At 33.1% G+C, this 20,094-nt stretch overlaps 1 protein-coding gene across 1 annotated transcript in view; it reads right to left on the reverse strand.

Moving 5' to 3' along the window:
• LOC118183671 (choline O-acetyltransferase-like) overlaps positions 1–20,094 on the reverse strand; it is a 189,707-nt gene that overhangs the window by 82,200 nt on the left and 87,413 nt on the right. Inside the window, exon 5 of the mRNA XM_035353269.2 lies at positions 6,942–7,125. Coding sequence (XP_035209160.1) covers positions 6,942–7,125 — 184 coding nt within the window. The remainder of the gene's footprint in view (positions 1–6,941; positions 7,126–20,094) is intronic.

Genomic DNA, 20,094 nt, shown 5'->3' on the forward strand with positions numbered 1-20,094 from the left:
ATATGTTGAGTTTATTTTAATATTTTTCTCAGTTAAAATTCCATAATCGGAGTGAGCGCCAAGCTTGGCGAGAGTTTTTTATTTGGCGCGATTTTAATTTGGTTGTGGTTTCCGGCTGCACTGCATGTTTTCTTGTGGCAAACCTAGAGCTTTATTTCGGTAACTGTAAGAGCGCGAATTTAGTGTAGCCAGATTTTTTTTTAAATTTAATTTTGAAATACTGTGTTTGTTTTTAAAAGTTTAACTGTTTAAGATTATTGTTATATATATGTTTAATATTATATTTATATGAATATTTGCAGAAGGTTAAGCTCTTGTTGGTGGGAGAATGTTGGATTTCATATGACATGACGTTTATAATTTATGAATGTTTTCATTTAATTTTATTTAGTTAATTTTTTTTTTTAGTTTTGTTTCTTGCATGTGGCAATCGAAAGATGTGGTATATTTAAAGCTTTGAAGGAAAGTTGTTTAGTGTGTTGAATTCCACAACGATAGTAACTTGAATATTTTATAGTTAGTTTATGATGCTGAATACGCATAATTTGCTATTTTGTTTACGTTTAAAAATGACTTCTCAGTGCTCTGATCTGATAAGTGTATACATTTATTTACTCAATAATTATTTACAAGAATTGTTCATTCTATTTAATGATGAATTACATATATATAGGACTATGCGTTTACTTGCAAAGCTGGTTATAGGAATATGTTTTTACTTGTAATGCTGTTGGACTTTGTTTTACTCATCTAGTATTTTATCATCTCATTTTACTATTCTGTTAACATAAAATAACGACGTTTCACTACTGCAAAACTTGAAAGTTACTATTCTGTTGACGTTTAAAAATCACATTTTAGAGCTTTCATTTAGTGCGCCTAAAAAATTCAACAAATTTTGAAGGCCAAAATAGTTTGGCGCCAACTTACCCCGCTTATGGAATTTTAGCCTTTTTCTCCACTCTGTTAATTTTTAATTTGCCATTATATGAAAAACCAGCAATCAAAAATCCCCTAGGAAAACTTTACTTTGATTCCTTGAGCCATGATCCATGTTTTAAAATGTTTTTCTTCTCTTTGATGAAAATAAATGGATTTCATTTATTATACTCAAGATTCGTCTATTGTGACAACACTTTTCCATTTTTATCTGGATAAATGTCTCTAATAAAAATTCTTTGCACGTTCTGCGCTCGGCGATATGTCTCAGAAAAGAGATACATATTATGTTTTTTCCGTCTTGTTAAAATTCAAATCACATTAATCACTGTTTATACTAAACATTTAAATGATTTTGGAATTATCCTTTGCGGAGTTTCTTTTAACATTAAAGATCATACCATTTCAACATTCGAAACATTCTGTTTTTGAATATTCATTTGGAACAATGTTTTCATTGGAAGCGAAACTTTTAATTTTTACTTCCTTGTACGATGTAAAAAGGAAATATTGTAATCGCAAAAAGTTTCAGGCATCATATTTCAACGCAAATATCTATTTTCACCGCTATCGAATGCAATTTAATGACGTGTTTGCTTGAGATCTGTTCATAAGAACAGCATAAAGGACTATTCCCCCCCCAAAAAAAAAATTGTAAAACTAATTTAAAATGAATTCTAAAGAGAATTTTTCGTGGCGTCTGTGCGTACGTACGTATGTATCTCGCACACCTCAAAAACGAGTAACCTCAGAATTTTGAAATTTTGTATATAGGACTGCTATAACGTATAGATCTGCACCTTGGCTCAGTGACCTCAGTTTCGTTATTTATATATGTTTATAAATTGTGCATTTTTTGCTTTAAAAATAATTGAATTGTGCTGTTCTTATCTTCCGGTTAAGGTTTTTATGCCTTTAGTGAATCTGTATGAAATATGTTTATAATTATCAACAATTTAAAAGTTGTTTAAGTGCCGCTAAGCCTAATAATTTTGCCATGGCGGCCATTGCTTGTTTATATTTGAAACAGCAGAATAGTAGATTTGTTGTCAATCTAGAGAAAGTAAGCTTTTCAATAACAAAGATAACGCCTTCTTTCATTATTATGAATTAAATCATGCTTAATGCATTCTGGAATTTTTTCGAGGAAATAAGTGTTTAAGATTTACTTCATAATTTTCAATACATACATTTTGAGTTTTTATGTATTTTTGCCCTGTCGCGAACTGAGATCTGAATTAATTGAATGAGAAATACTGAATCGTCTGTGAAAAACTGCTTTTTTGTTTGTTTTTGTTTTTGTTCTTTGCTTAATTTCTTTTATACATCGTTTTAGATTTATTATACACTGGTGTGCAAATCTTAAGCAACAATGTAAATTTTAATCAGATAGCCATTAAGTTGTAGAAAAGGGGTTCTTGCGCTCAGTACAATGAACACGCAATTCAGTACAAAGGTCATGTGTATGCAAATGTCAGGAAGAAAACGTCATAGGCTACGTGATCGTACGCAAAACGCGTACGGTCGGCACGCTCAACTCGAGACTACCATAAAAGGATGGAGACGCGATTATTGTATCGCTGCAGGTATAAGAAGTTCTTTTGTGAAATATTGGCTAGAAGAAATGATCTGGATGACTTCACACGTGGAAGAATGATCGAAAATCTGGAGTAGGGGCGACGTGTGACCAATATAGCTGAAGAGTTCGGAATCAACAAAAGTGTCTTTTCGCGCGCTTGGAAAACATTACAAACCATAGGTACGGCTGTTAGAAAGGTTGGTGGTTGCCGACCAAGGAAAACAACTGCAGTGGATGAACGATATATTGTCCTGCAGGCGAAAAGAGCCCGAAACCAGTCACCAAACTCCATAGTTTAACTACTGTGTACAGTAGTCGCGGTTTACTGTGTGCAGACACCTTCAAAAAGGTGGCTTATTCGCCTGCCGTCCTGAACTCTGCATCCCTTTGAAAGTTGGCCATCAGCATCACCGTTTACAATGGTGCAAGAAGCGCAAAAACTGGGCATCGCATCAATGGAATCGTATCCTCCTTACGGATAAGAGTCGTTTTAGTGCCCCAAGCGATTCTCAACACAAATTGATTTGGAGAGAGGTCGGAATACGGTTTAATCTCAGTAACATCACGGAAAGAGACCGTTACGGGGTCCTGAAGATCTCGTTTGGAGAGGCATTATGCTGAACGGGCGGACAGAGCTCCACGTTTTCGACAGAAGTTCTATAATCGCAGATCGCTGTTGTCAGGAGGCGATCCTTCCCCATGTGCGTCTGTTCCGAGGTGTCATTGGAGCAGACTTCGTTTTTATGGATAACAATGCACGGCCACACCAGACTCCTGCTGTTCAGAAGCTACTGAAAAGTGAAGATATCACTCGAATGGATTGGCCAGCGTGCTCCCCTGATCTAAATCCCGTAGAACATGTGTTGGATGCTTTGGGGAGATGCTTTGTGGCACGATTACATCCTCCGGGGAACACCCAGCAACTGAAACAGATGCTGATTGAGGAATGGGCCATTTTACCTCAAGATCTGTTGAACAATCTGGTGCTGAGTATGGAGACACCGTTCGAAGCAACCATTGCAGTAAGGGGAGGGCATATCTCATAGCAAGGAACATCTGCTTGTTGTACATATTGTACAACAATCATGTATATATCCTCTTGTACATACAATCATGTATAACGATACTATGAGTTCAATAAAGCCTATTTTTGTTTGATTTCGTACTGTATGCATTGTATTCATTTTTAGCGCAATTATTCTTTTGTCATCGTTTAAACACAAAATGCTGTATCTTAATTCTGAATTTCATGTCTCTCAGATGATTTCTCGTGCAAAAAAGAACACCTGTTGCTTAAGTTTTGCACACCATGGCAGTATTTGAATAGAACATGTGGCAACGATTAGATAATTAATTCTTAAGATTATATAAATTTTGTGCATTGTGAGTTAAAAAATGATTGAAATGTATCGCTATTAAGTGAGGCTAGGGACAGAATAACAAATATGGTAAACAAATATAGTGAATTTTAAAGAGTGCATTTATTCTATTGTGGAATCCGTACAAGGAAGTCATATGGTGCACGCATCAGATATTTTTCCTTTCATATTGGCAATATTATCTATCGTAGCTTTAGATATCGAAAAAATCATGGTTTTCACAGCGTGTTTTAATAACTAGGTACAAAGTATTTTCTTCGTAAAGCGCACAAGCATAACCTTCCATCCATTGCTTCGTTAAAAGCGCCATTTTGCATGAAAACAAACTGTCGAGTAGCAGACGATAATTTATACTTTCAAAAATATAGTTGCATTTAAAAAACATTTCCAAGCAGACGATTTCTTTGTAGCTAATCAAAATTGTCTAAAACATTGGCGAACAGTGTTTGGTTGAGAATAATAAAGGAACAATAAAAATATGTATGTAGCTTTTCCATCAAAGGCTTCTGAGATCTTCCTCTAATCCAAGTCTTTCAATATGTGGAAAATCCCCTACAATACGTGATCCCTCTTTTTGAACTGGGTTCCGAAAAGATTACCGAAGTTCCGGGATTAGCAAGATGCCTTCCGAAATATACAAAAGAAGGTTTTTGGCAGCACAATTGTGGTAAGAATAGTCGTCTGTGATATTTGAGGAGTTTTTTTAAGATTTGTAGCTGTACGATGAAAGAAAATAGATCGCATAACGGGCATGGTGCGTAACAATAGTGATTAACGAATGTGCGTCGTTAAAAAGAGAAGAAAAATAAAAATGGAAGTTGTAACGATGGTGAGGATTTGCGCTAAGCTAGACTGCATTTACAGAAGCAAGTTTCTTTGCTTATTCCAGAAGCAATTTTTCTTTGGAAAAATGCAACACAATATCTAGTCGACGATTTATAAAAATTAATATACGTCTATTTTTCTGTTTTCTTTGTGGGGAATAAGTTTTATGGAACTCTGTGTTTCGTAAATACAATGTATTACGAAAGAAATATCAGTATAAAATAAAGTTATCGGAATCGATGTATACTTATGTAGAACGCATTTTAATAGTTTAATTTCTTATTATATAAATGTCCAACACGTATTGTCACACGTAAAACGTGTTGTCATTGACAACATGTTTCATTTTAAAAGCCAAATCTCTTAAATAATGCCGGCAATGGAAGATTTCCTCTTTGGACTGGAAGATTTCTGCGTAATGTTAAATTATACATATTTCTTCTTGCTATTCATTTTAACACTTCTGCCACGTGGCGCTTTATATTTCTTGCTTGAACAACAAGCAGCTACTCTTTCAGTGTAGCTATAATTTTATCATAAAAAATGCCAGGAAACTACATGACATTATTTTCAATCTATATGGAGGGTATACATACGGTCTGTCTATCATAAGGAAAGCTCTTGTTAGTCTGCGGCTGTTGCCGTAGAAACGAAACGTGACCCATTTTCCGTAGGGGTGTCTTGAAGATGAATGATGAACTCTTTTCCAGCAGTCGCCATATAAACATAAAGCAACAGTGTAGATACATTGATATTTGCCATAAACCTTATAGAGACATTAGGTATTTTAAGCAGGAGAGATGAAAAATGAGCAATGCCTTCGCGGGAATCGAACCATGGACCTCTGGAGTTTTGTTTGACTGACAATGTTAACCATTTTTCATAATACTTATGTAACTGCCTATGTAACTGTGCATCACCTTCTCCCCTTTTTTTGGTAACTCATGCAACTTCGCAACATAGTAATAGCGCATAAAGATTTCTATAACAGCATTTCTTATATGTAACAGTACAATTTATGTAACTATGAGAATTCGTAATCTGACTATCAAATATACGGTATATCATTGGTTTGTAACTGAATTCATAATGTTGTAACATATATAATGCCTAAAGTTGAAGTTGTAATGGTATTTAGCTTGACCTTTGTACTAGTGATTTCTAATCACAAGATTTTGTAACCTTAATTTTGCACTAGATCAAGATCATTTTTACTTTGTTTCTTCTCCACAACTGTTCATTTTCCTATTGTAGTAAGCTTATAATATCTGAATGTTTTTTTTTTAGTTGCTTCAAGCAAAGATGACAATGTAATTATTTTTGGATTGTGACTCTGTAATTTGATTACATTAAATTAATGCCTGTCTGATCTGTCTTGGCCAACTGAGGCTGTGGCGGAGTTAGTAGTAGACTTCCACTGATCAGGCACTATTGGGCTTGGTAATATTTTAGATAATCTTAGGTCGGAAGCCTGCTCAGTGGTGCTACATGCTATATATACGCGTCCAGCATGCAGACCACCACACCACGGAGGCATGCCAAGAAGGCGGGAGAATACCTTATAACCCTTGATTCGCCCATATTTGAAATGTACTGACCCTGCTACTATAGAGACCGTAACCCGCCAGACACTGTGGCGGGGGGGGGCTGTTCTTCTCTTAGACAGACAGTACACTGGCCGTTGATTTCAAACAGTGCTACCAATACACAGCTGGGTACCGTTCTTGGGAAAAAGAAACATAGTTTATTTCTTACGTTTTTGATTGCTACCGTGCTACCACTTTTGACGTGCTTTTGATAATGAAATACTATAGTGTTTAGTATTTTACCCCTGTATGCATGACGTAACATTTTAGGCACATCATTACCACTCTTCTCAAATTCAACGCAAAAAGTCACACGCCTACTGTAGGTTCATAGAGACATTAACGGTTTCTCACTTGCCATTACATAACCTAGAAAATACTTCCATTTACTGTGACTAAATAGTAAAGATTATGGCTACCATGTTGCAGATACGTAGGACTTTGAGAAAAGCCCAGTATAATCTTTATTTCTAATATGAGTACAGCCCTCTTCTAATATCAATAATATAAAACAAGGCATTCTCAAGACTTTTCAATAAGCCTTTGAAATAAGGAAACTCAATTTAAAAAATTTTCAAACTCATTGTTATCAGATCAGTATCAGACATTACTAGCTTATGTGAAAAAGCTTACTTTTGAGCATTTTGTTCCTCAGTCTTGCCCAAGTCTGCCTGTTCTCTGTGGTGAGAAGGCCTACCGGAGGTTGGAGGTTCTCCTTATCTTTCGACATCTGCATCACCTGTCGCAGTTGGTCCACGAGTGTATTTTCGTTAGGGAATTCTTCACTATTTGGTGGTTTCACTTGGACTGTAAAGAACTGAAAAAACAAGAAAGCGAAGCGTCAACATTTCTGTACTCTTCTCATGAAAACAAATAAATTAGAAAATGTTTACGGACATTGAGAGAAAGCCTATGAGAGCCTATTATATTTAAAAACCTAATTTATGAAGGTTCCAGAAATAAATGAGGTAGTGTCGTGCAAGAATGCCGCCTGAAATAGTCAACCCAATGAAAATAAAACGCGAATTTTATTGGCTACTCAGAAAATAGCGAATTTTATATTAACAAAAGGACATTAAGATAACTTTGTCGACAACATAATAAATTGCATTTCCTTTTTCCTGAGGAAAAAGTAAATTTACGTTTCCTTTTTGAAAGGAAAAATTTCCTAAGGAAAAAGTAAATTTACATTTCCTTATTGAAAGGAAAAATTTCCTAAGGAAAAAGTAAATTTACATTTCCTTTTTGAAAGGAAAAATTTCCTAAGGAAAAAGTAAATTTACATTTCCTTATTGAAAGGAAAAATTTCCTAAGGAAAAAGTAAAGTTACATTTCCTTATTGAAAGGAAAAATTTCCTAAGGAAAAAGTAAATTTACATTTCCTTATTGAAAGGAAAAATTTCCTAAGGAAACAGTAAATTTACATTTCCTTTTTGAAAGGAAAAATTTCCTAAGGAAAAAGTGAATTTATATTTCCTTTTTGAAAGGAAAAATTTCCTAAGGAAAAAGTAAATTTACATTTCCTTTTTGAAAGGAAAAATTTCCTAAGGAAAAAGTATTGCATTTCCTTTTTCCTGAGCACTAGTTATGAGTATGTTTACATCAAAAAATGTAAACAACTTAACATTTTGTTCAGAAAACAGTAGTTTGAGTCGATATTTGTTATCTACTTAAATATCTGAATACAGAATTTTGTGGCGTTTCACTATAAACAGCAAATCACTTTTTAAATTGTTGCTACCAAATATTATCGCCCTCTATTATATTTAATGAAATTAAATAAGGAAGAATGTGCATTAATGTATGTATGTTTCACGCACAGTAAAAAAACAGCGATATCTAGAGCCATCAAATTTTGAATAAGGTAATCCTCCCCCCAAACATGGGCACATGGACGACCGAATTTTGAATTTCGAATTTATTATCTATTTCATATTTTTTAAAATTTTAACGAGTTTTTATTAGCAAACTCAACGATTTTAACAGCGAGAAATTTCAACACTGAACGGAAAAACATTTTTACCTCCAGCGCGAGAATCTCTGTCGGAAATTCTAAAGATATGCTGTTTTTAAATATTTCGTGGTATTGCTATTGAATTGAATTTTATGTGGTTTAAGTGCGAAGAACATGATATTTAATAAATAAAGGTAACACACAAAACGTTAACAAAACGCTTGTTTGAACGTAATATAAAATCTGAAATTTTTTTCATATTTTTTATTGTTTAAATTTCCTTTTTATTAATTTATCATTTTAATAACCAATTGCAGTTTAATTAATTACAAATTCCAATTTTTTGATTTCCACAGTAGGGAATATTTACTATCTTAATTATACCTCACATTTCTTAGGAGATAATTTTTCATTTATATATTCTCTATCAAATTAAATTTTAATCCTAGTAGCGATAGTGCAGGATTTTACTTTTTAAATATTTTAAACTAAGTTTCAAAATTCATTAATTTTAAAAGGTTTTTCTTGGAGTATTTCTTTACAAATTATATATTGTTACGGTTTTTGTATTTAGTTTGCTATTTTTAGTAGAATTGTAATTAAAACTGTTTCATTTTCCTGTCCAATGCAGTGCGTGATGAGTGTTAACAGAAAGCTATGCCGAAAATGTAAAACTACAGGAGCACGCACATTTAATAAATAGATATCTCGTAATTTTTATTTAATTGAAATAATACTTTTTGTGTTAGATGTAACTATAATTCTACTCTTTTGCTTTCCAGAAACCTCGGGGAGTTATGAGAAGCTTCTCGTGACTGATTAAAAAGCTTATAAAAGCCGGAGAAAAACATCTCAGTTCAGTTGTTTGCTGAGTTTTTGTTGCTGATTGCAGCGAATTCGCGATGAGATCGTATTAGCTTTCTCTGTACTTTAAATTGTGTACGAATATATGTGAGGAAAAATTTCAGCATTTTGTTTTATTTCTTGTGATAAGAATAAATTTTGTTGACCTTTAAATTTGTCGACCTTTGACCTTTTTAAATTTTGTCGACCTTTTATTTTATTTTGTTGACTTGTGCATTGAATTTATTACGAACCCGTACACACGCAACGATATATATCATTAAACATAATTCATCAATTAAGTACAGCTTAATTATTTTAATTATTTTATTCGCATTTTCCAAGAAAATCTGTTGTACTTGAATCCACATTTGCTCTTCTTTTTTCGTAACTTATGTAAGTGTCACATTAAATAATGATAAGAAAGAATTCTACTAAATTATGCATTAATACGGGCATGAGAATTCCTCACACAGTCTCTTGAATCAGTGTCTAAAATACATAATGCAATATAATCATCTAAACCATCCAAATAATTATTCTGCGCATGATATGAGATTAAAGCTTTGCCTTTCGAAATCCACAGGGATCGTAACGCTTGCGACTCGAAAGCGGATCTCATAAATGCATGCATCGCCTTCAAAGATGTGATAATGAGGTAGATATGCGATTGCATAATGAATACTGCTTCACTTTACTACCACCGGCAGCCGCTAGAGGGAGCTGATTTGATCAAATTATGCTGCGATGAAAGATATGGAATATATTCGACTTCATTCATCGCAGAACACGGTATTTTCATAAAAATAAAAATAAAGAGAGTCGATTTACATTTGCAAGAAGAAAATTTTTAAAACATTTCCCGTATTTTAATCTGCTGAAGAAAATATCTGAAAATGTTTCTTTATTTCATTAATAAAAATGTCAACAGACGCTATTAGAACTTCCGTTTTGTCTTTTATTTTCCTTCATTTAGATAGCATTATTCTTAGACCTGCAGCAGTTTCATCATTCATAACTGATTAAACGTTTCATATTACTTCTGAGATTTGCATCTAAATGTAATCGGAAAATGTAATTTTCTTCTTCATTGTGAATAGTTGCTTTTACACCAGCGAACTCATTAATGTTAAAAGTTACGAAATGGTTTGTCTCTTGAGTTGTTTAATGCAATTTTCACTTCATCATACACGCATTTTTTCAATATTTGACAAAATGATAATTGTCTCATTCCTCTCGCTAAAAACTACATTAGTTGCTTCACATATTATAGCTCTTTGCCTTTAATCCAATTTGAGAAAGATTTTCATATTGACATATATGTATATATGCAATATAATATATTTTATTGACATTAAAAATCCTGTTTGCTGTTAGCAATGCTGATTGCCAAATGAAAAATGATTACGAGGTTCAAAGGGTCTCATGAGTTTTGTAAAAAATTATAAGAGTCTCGTAAAAATATCGTAAATAAAGAAAGAAATATATAATAGTTCCTTTTTATTTGTTAAGCGTACAGTTGTTATGCTTTAAAGATAAAGAAGCAAATATAGAAATAAATTAATAGCAAGTTTATAAGGTATTTTCTTCCTTCTTTCTGCATGCCTACGTGGTGTAACGGTAGCACACTCGGCTGGTATTCGAGAGATCCAGTTTCAATTCCCAGCGAGGGGATTGCTAATGTTTCATTTTTCTTGCTTCAAAATAACCCAATGATTCTATAAGTTATATAGTTTCAGGAGCAAAGATAAGAAAGAATGTTCTGAAAATTGAAATTCAGTTTGAGTAGCACACATGCCACCTTAATTTATATGGCAGCTCTAAGGAAAGCGTGGAAATTGCAGAAATACGTTACTGGCAATTAAATTACTGAAACATGAAGCAACCGTTCAGCATACCTGAAGGAAACACGCAACTTGCTTGCCTGAAGAGTATAACATGCTGGCATGAGCAAATGATTAGGATTTCAGGGAATACGTGCACTGCAGACAAGACTAATTACGCTTCAGAGAAGAATAAAAAGGCAGATTGAAATGCTGATGTTTCGTCCGGAAATCGCATTTTCTTTATTGGAAGTGGTGTAAGGAGAAAAAACCCGTACTTGCACATCTTCGAATTCGATTGCTATATAATTATAGAGCATCGAGCCTCCCAATTAACGTACTGCGCAACTGCTGCTAGTACAAGTACAAGTACAAGTGACGGGGGACGTGGGCACTGTGCCTCGACCATACTGGTTAATCAGTACAGCACCACGTCCACCATTAACTAGTAGAGCCCCGGATGTCAAGAAGGGGGCACACTGGCGCCTCGCCGATTTAGTATGCATTGATTATATTTATAAATACAGGGTCTTACAGTCGTTCAACATACATATTACAAGATTTCCTACGGTGACCTTGATAACAATTATAATTACCCGCACAAATTATAGTTACACATATTGTTACATTGAATAATACTTTGACAATATATGACTTGCTTAAAATATACGTCGAAGCACGTTTAAAATATGCATAGAAATATGAACACTGATACGCATGATATAACACTGATTATATACATTACATATATATGCAGTAGCTACTTAATATAATAAACTGCTGATAGTATTGATCGAGATCTATCCTTTATCCTAAATCAGAAAATTGTGCAAATACGGTGCAATGGCGCCTGTAATAGTCACCAATCCTACGACTTCCGTTCATACATGAACGCACCAATAGAGTGGCATCGTCATTTTTGACAAAAGCCCGCCTTTGCTTACAACACCATGACGACTGCCGTATCCGCGTCTGGAAGAACCGAGAGGAACGGAATTTGAAAGCTTGTATTTTTCATCTTGATTGTTGCCCAGAAGATGCTAGGTGACCTCTGGTCCTCACACCAGTAATTTGACCAACCAACATTGCATTGCTGAGGTTTCATTTTCGGTGGCTTTATTTGCCTTTGTAGTCTTCGCCGACCAACCTTTCAGTAAGACAGTATGAAGTTGTTCATGTTCTACTATGTTTCATACGCAGCATGGTCAGCTCGTGCTTTAATCTGCGAGTTCTTCAAATCCCTCACCAACTTAAACCATTTGGTCAGTGGTTTCACAGAATGGACCGACAACAACCACCGACCAATATGACAGAGATTTCGTCCCCCCTTGCACTGATTTGTTTTCAATATTCCTCACTTTATACATCAAATTCTGGAGAATATTGCACTAAGTTCTAGTCTTTTTTTTATTCCAACGACAAGTCGAGCATCCTGATGAGTACCTAACTGAGGGTTCAGGTATTCTATCGAAGGCAAAAGTAAAGAAAGATGAACTCTGACATAGAAGTAAACCCGCATAGTTGAAATATCCTCAAATGTGAAACGTCTGTTGCGCCCCATGTTCAGCTGCATTGCGAGATGCGGATGCTCAAAGAACTGTTTCTGATTGTTCTGTACTTCAAAACTACTTGAAATTTACCATTTCATTTTGCCGTATAACGCATTTGTAAAATGAATATTATTGTACTTCTTTTCTTCCCTGGTGTAGCAACCAGGAAAGAATGGGAATCTAACCGCGGGAATGGGAATTGAATGTTAATGGCGAACACTGCATATTTGCTTAGCCTTGCTAGGTTATGAACATTTAAATGAATAGAAGAGAAACACGCCAATAGGACGATCAAAATCGTAATAACAATTTTAATATATGTACGCTAATATTTTAATATATGTACGCTAAATACAAGGTTGTTATTACGATTTTGATTTAAATGCATGTTTATATATCATGAAATGTTATATAGTTCTCATTATCGGGAATCCAAATTCCTACCCCTGGAAAAAGATACTATAATTCAATTGATAAATTATGTCTCTTTTTTTAATTTACGCTGCATTTTTTATGTGTAACTTTTACTCAATTTCTCGGTATGTATGCCATTGCTTGTATTGGTAGTGACAAAAAGTTTAACGCCAAGTTTTATTTATATTTTTAATCATTTGAAATCCTATTTGACACTTTACTTCATAAATTCTTTTTCGTGACCGGTGAATAGAGGATTAATAAAAACAAAATAGATAGATTAAAGTTTTGCAAACTAAAAAATGTTTATCAGGAAGAATTATTAGCGTTTTATAGAGGAAATCTTTCTGTTTACGGCCATCTCCTTTTATTTATGTATTTTATTTACTTTTTGCTTTTCTCACGTCAAAATTATTTCAGGGTTCTTAGCATCAGTCGAGTAATATGACCATTAATCAGACAAGAAAAAAAATTAAATACTCGACAGGAGAAAATTTTGTTATTGTTCAACAGCATCTTAGAACACTGTGCAGAGAAAATTCTGCCCCACTGTTGGATTTGTTGTTCTAAGGATTAACGTCAAGTTCCTGATAAACATGGTTCTGATACGGAAGAAGAATGGAAGAAAAACGAACAAAACATGGAAGAACGATCAAAATACGGAAGAAGAACGATCAAAACATGGTTCTTATACGGAAGAAGAATGGAAGAAAAACGAACAAAATATGGAAGAACGATCAAAATACGGAAGAAGAACGATCAAAACATGGTTCTTATACGGAAGAAGAATGGAAGAAAAACGAACAAAACATGGAAGAACGATCAAAATACGGTAGAAGAACGATCAAAACATGGTTCTTATACGGAAGAAGAATGGAAGAAAAACGAACAAAATATGGAAGAACGATCAAAATACGGAAGAAGAACGATCAAAATACGGAAGAAGAACGATCAAAACATGGTTCTTATACGGAAGAAGAATGGAAGAAAAACGAACAAAATATGGAAGAACGATCAAAATACGGAAGAAGAACGATCAAAACATGGTTCTTATACGGAAGAAGAATGGAAGAAAAACGAACAAAACATGGAAGAACGATCAAAACATGGTTCTTATACGGAAGAAGAATGGAAGAAAAACGAACAAAATATGGAAGAACGATCAAAGTATGGAAGAAGAACGATCAAAACATGGTTCTTATTCGGAAGAAGAATGGAAGAAAAACGAACAAAACATGGAAAAACGATCAAAATACGGAAGAAGAACGATCAAAACACGGTTCTGATACGGAAGAAGAATGGAAGAGAAACGAACAAAACATAGAAGAACGATCAAAATACGGAAAAAGAATGATCAAAACATGCCTTTGATACGGAAGAAGAATGGAAGAAAAACGAAACAAAACATGAAAGAACGATCAAAATACGGAGGAAGAACGATCAAAACATGGTTCGAATACGGAAGAAGAAGCCACAAAAGCGGAAAACCACATGTAACACCGCATGATTCTTGAGGTGATATATCAAAGGGACAGGTTTTTATTTTTCCTTTTCTACAAGTTTAGAGAATCTCAAAGCATCACAGAAACTGTCATGACTGTCAACATGGACTTGCTGAGATCTGCTTCAAAAGAACTTGTTTACCATACTGATATCTAGTTAATTATAAAAGAGTCGTACTTGTAGAACATTTGCAACTTAGCTATGTAAATTTAAGAACAAATTCTTCTAACCGAATAAGTATTTCAGCCATGACATTAAAACTCGTTTTTCTGTAAAGTTTGGAAAGTTTCTATTCCTTTTAGGTTAACTTTATATTATGTAATTACAGGACTATAAAAAGCAGAATAAGAGAAGTGGGTGGAAAAGCACTATGCCTAAGCCCGTTTGTTACCGTAGTACATATTGGTAGCTAACAGAAAGAGGTGCCAGATTCAAGAGGAGTGGGACGAAAAGTCTCAAAGCAAAAAAAAAAAAAAAAAAAAAAGTAAGATACACCTTTTCGACTTAGTAATCAAGATGCATATTGATAGTTGGCAGAAAGAGATATTAGATTCAAAACTATGGGGTGAAAAATATAAAATAAAAAGTAAGACATGCCAATTTGTTATAGTAATCAAAATGCATATTGTTAATTAGCAGAAAGAAATACCAGATTCAAGAGGAGTGATGGTCTGGACGCTGGGCGCGTATTCCAGAGGTCCGCGGTTCGATTCCCGGCGAATACGTTACTCATTTTTCATCTCTCTGGCCTCAAAACTACACAATGTCTCTTCAAATTAATAGAACGAAATGTGAGATGCAAGAGGAGAAGGGTGAAAAGTCTCATATTAAAAGTCAGATATTGCCTTTTGCTATAGTAATCAAAATGCGTATTGTACGTTAACAGAAAGAGGTATCAGATTCAAAATGAATGGGAAGAAATGTCCCATAATAAAAATAAGATATGACCGTTTGTTATAGCAATCACAATGCACATTGGGTGTTAACAAAAAGAGATATCATATTAAAACCTAAAAGGAAAAAGGAGTGGGGAGAAATGTCCCATAATAAAGATAAGATATATAAATTTGTTATAATAATCAAAATGAATCTTGATAGTAAACAGGAAGAAATATCAGATTCAAGAGGAGTAGGGAGAAATATACCATAATAAAAATAAGATATGACCGTTTGTTATAGTAATCAAAATATATATTGGCTGTTAACTGAAAGATACCAGATTCAAGAGGAGTGGAAAGGAATGTCCCATAATAAAGATAAGATATGCCAATTTGTTATAGTAATCAAAATGCATATTGGCAGTAAATAGAATGAGATACCAGATTCAGGAAGAATAGGGAGAAATGTCCTATAATGAAAATATGTCCGTTTGTTTCAGTAATCAAAATGTATATTGGTAGTAAATAGAATGAGATACCAGATTCAGGAGGAATGGGGAGAAATGTCCCATAATGAAAATATGTCCGTTTGTTTCAGTAATCAAAATGTATATTGGTAGTAAATAGAATGCGATACCAGATTCAGGAAGAATGGGGAGAAATGTCCCATAACGAAAATATGTCCGTTTGTTTCAGTAATCAAAATGCATATTGGTAGTAAATAGAATGAGATACCAGATTCAGGAAGAATGGGGAGAAATGTCCCATAATGAAAATATGTCCGTTTGTTTCAGTAATCAAAATGCACATTGGTAGTAAATAGAATGCGATACCAGATTCAGGAAGAATGGGGGAGAAATGTCCCATAATAAAAATATGTGCGTTTGTTGTAGTAATCAAAATGCATATTGGTAGTAAATAGAATGCGATACCAGATTCAGAAGGAATGGGGAGAAATGTCCCATCATAAAAATAAGACAAGTTCATTTGTTATAGTAATCAAAATGTATTTTATTAGTAAACAGAAAGATATATCATATTCAAGAAAAGTGGGGAGAAATGTTTCATGATAAAAGTAAGATATGCCCGTTTATTATAACAATCAAAATGCGTATCAGTAGTTAACAAAAAAGATATCAGATTAAGCAATTAAAAATGATATTGGTAATGTAATAAGTTATTTTATTACATTACAATCACTAAAAATACAAGAAAACACATATTCGTTGTTAACAGAACAAGTCCATATCTGAACAATCTGTATTTAGGTTATTACTTCCCACTATGGATGAAATGCAAGAAATACACTCTTTTTTGGTTCAATACAAGTTTTTTCGATAAGTTTCCCGTCGATCTGCAGATTCCTTTCTGGCTCGATTCGAACAGAATCAAAATTCCCCCTTAAAAGCCCTCGTCTGTAAGATGCTGCACTTAAAATTGCCAGACGACTTCTTTTCTGTTTGTAATTTAAGAATCCCCAACTTCCTTCTAACACGTAGATGTATAAAGCACTTTCCCGCCAAACTCGTCTTGAATACTGATCACTGTGTGGCGCTGCTTCTGCTTTTGTTAACATATTTTCTTTCCTTTCTTTTTCTATACAAAAAATAGTTTTATTTATTTTTTTTTATTCCATTGAAATCAATTTTCTTTCCAAATAAAGTGTATTGAATTTGATTGAGTAGTAAAAGTTATTTATGTGTTGTATAAAGGGAAAGCATAACTTGGGATACTTGGAGATTTAACATGTTCTGTGAAGTGTAATATCTATAATTCGCTATAGTCTTATATCGGAGTAACGCATGCTGTATGATGCGATCAGTTGAATATAATTGAAATGAAAGATTAAATGCAATTTTAACATTAAAGGGACTGGATACCTTTTGAATGCTTTTTTTATTTAAGAACATTCATAGTTTTTTTATGAATAATATTAAGTGGTCTTCTGAGACAAATTGGTTTTAAGCTGAAAAAAAAAATTTGCAATTAATTTTTGTTTAATTTAATTTTTTTTAAAAAAATTCAACAATTAAAAATTCTTTCTTCTTCCATAATTTTCAATATTTTTGCTTCAAATTATTTTATTGTATTTATAATAGTGTTCTTAATAACTTTACGGATCGATTTTGTAATTAATGAATTAGTTTCTGAGAAAAAAAATAAAAAGCATATTTTTATATAAAAACTTTAAAAAAATGTATTAATTTCAGTGAAATTTTCATTTCTAATAATTTTTCTTTTCACTATTTTTCTAAACCCATCCTTGATTCTATTTAGTATATAATTTTAAATAAGCAGTAAAATTATTAAATAATTTGGTCCATATCTGAACAAATTTTAGGATTTTAAGTAAAAGGATATATTGAAAAATTGCAAACTGAGAAAACGCAGTTTAATGTAAACTATTCTGAATGGTCATTAAATCATTTCAAATTTCTTAAAAATTTATTACTCAGTTTCAATACATATATACATAAAATAAAACTTAGTACTCCTCAATTGATTAATATGAACATAAATTACAAGCTTTTGTTTAAAACCTTATCTGGCTAGAAATATTGAAAAAAAAATCATAAAATGCAAGTAGAATTTTTCTTTACCTGTTTTTACTTTTTAAAACACGCTCAAAACAATTTTAATGCACGAATTAATTATAATATATTTTCTAAAACGCTTATAATTATTATTAATAATATTAATTTGTCGTTTTATTCATTTTTTTAAAAAGCAAAATTTGAAATTTTAATAGACATAAAACACTTTATTTAAAACCACTCAGCAGCTTATGTGATTTCTTTTCTTATTTTAGCCATTTATTCTCGTATATAAATTCATTTTAAATTAATTTATGTGCATTTTAATTAATTAAAGAGTTTAATGTTTGTTCCAGCACAATTTTAATTATGCTACAGTCAGAAACTTTCACTACACCACCTCTTTCTGTTGGTGTCTAATCAAAGATAATTTAAATTTTTGAATAAGCATAGCAAAGTTGACTGATAATACACATAAAATTATTTGCTGAGCTCAGCATAAATATATAAACTTGATAGTTTAAAGGTGAAAAAAATTTTTTCCAACTTTAATTTGTATTTAAATAAATCAGTATATATACATAAACAGAGTTTTTTGATAGTTGGAGTCATATTTAATTACACTCCTTTTCATTTACACTGATTTTTAGTAAGTTACTGAAAAAATTAAGAAGCAAAAAAAAAAAAAAAAATAAACACTGAGAGGGTGTGGCATTTAAAGGAGTGTCAAAATATTTAAAATCCTTTTTTTAGCATTTATTATCGTCAGATCATTTCAAAATTTCTCTTCAGTGTAATAAAGGCATTAAGGTACTTCTTCCAGCAAAAAAATTAAAAATCGGTAATTTCATTGATTTTGGGGTACCGAGTCCCCTTAAATTTATTGAAACTAAGTATAGATGAGAGTTCAATGTTACATTGGCTCATTCCTTCCCAATAGTTTCAGTTTATTGTTGATTTGTGTCTTGCCCAATACGTTTCAACCAAAACAACCTCGATATAAAGTAAATGCCTTATGTTTATTACTACATGATGCTAGTATAAGATCTATTTTAATTTTCTAATTAGCTCTAAGTTACCTTCGTATCAAGCCTCGTTTCATTTTCCTAACAGAATGTAAATTTCCAAGGCGCGTGATATTCAAATTAGGTACAACGAAAGGCGTATTTATTTTGGAAGGTAACCTCAGAGCGTGTTCTACCTGAAGGCCAGGGTGCTAAGTTTTCTCTCGATTAGAATTCTACGGCATTGAAATATTCTTGCCATTGGTTTGCTCACGCAGACTTCGGTCAGAGCCAGTTTGTGCGCTAGTTGAAATGTGAAGTCGTTTGGATACATTTAAACTTCATTAATTTTAGTTTATCCATTAGCTTATTTTAAACCAAAAGTGTTGCCTATTAGAAGCACGAGTTAATGCCGTCTGTTAAGCTTTATTTAGGTTAAAAAAAGGTCATTTACACCTTACCCTGTCTCTGTGGCATTCGTAAGACACAGTATAAAGTCAATATCTGTCGTTTTAGAGTTCTGGCTAATTGTATCCATCCAGAGAAAGCCAGAGTTTATACTGTTTTACTTTGTAATGACCTGATTTATGCATATACGAAAAGGTAAACCAAAATACCAAAAATTAGTTTTAAGCAATTCTATTAAACTTTAGACTTACGTATTTTATTTCCCTTCAAATTGTTATTCAAAAGGTTGGAATTTTTTATCCTAATGTTTTGCCCATTGTTGGAAACACGTACACAATTCTGGAACTTTTGATACGGAATATTATTCGAAGAAGGCAATGTGTTTTCTCACGCCTCATTAATTTCACTGAATTACGTTTTGTTATTCACTGAATTCTTTTTGAAACCTATCTTTATCCTTGAAAATAGACAAAAGTTGCACTGAACAAGAAACAAATTCAGGTGAGCAGCGTGAGCGAGCCACACTATTACACTTTTCAGAAAACTATAGGACAAAAAGAGCTCTTTTGGAACTCCCTGTAAAAGATCTGCAGAAGATCTTTGTTAACAGAATTCTGTTTACCATTGACTCTTCAAATCGTAGCTGTTTCCATCTGATATATTGCCATTTTTCAAGCAAGAAAACTACTCATGTACTTCTGATTTACTCAGAGCATCATCATGAAAGAACTGCCGAAGCATAATAGTATCAGCTACAGATTTCCTTCACAAAAAGTATAATTTCATAGATACTCTTTGTAGCCGCACAGTACAAAAGTGACAGGACATTGCGAGAAAGAACACGAATCAGCCCCAAGGACAAGCCCCTGCACCCA

The sequence above is a fragment of the Stegodyphus dumicola genome, chromosome 11, assembly GCF_044657685.1.
Source record: "Stegodyphus dumicola isolate Sdum_Otavi_A_Nest chromosome 11, ASM4465768v1".
Taxonomy (NCBI): domain Eukaryota; kingdom Metazoa; phylum Arthropoda; class Arachnida; order Araneae; family Eresidae; genus Stegodyphus; species Stegodyphus dumicola.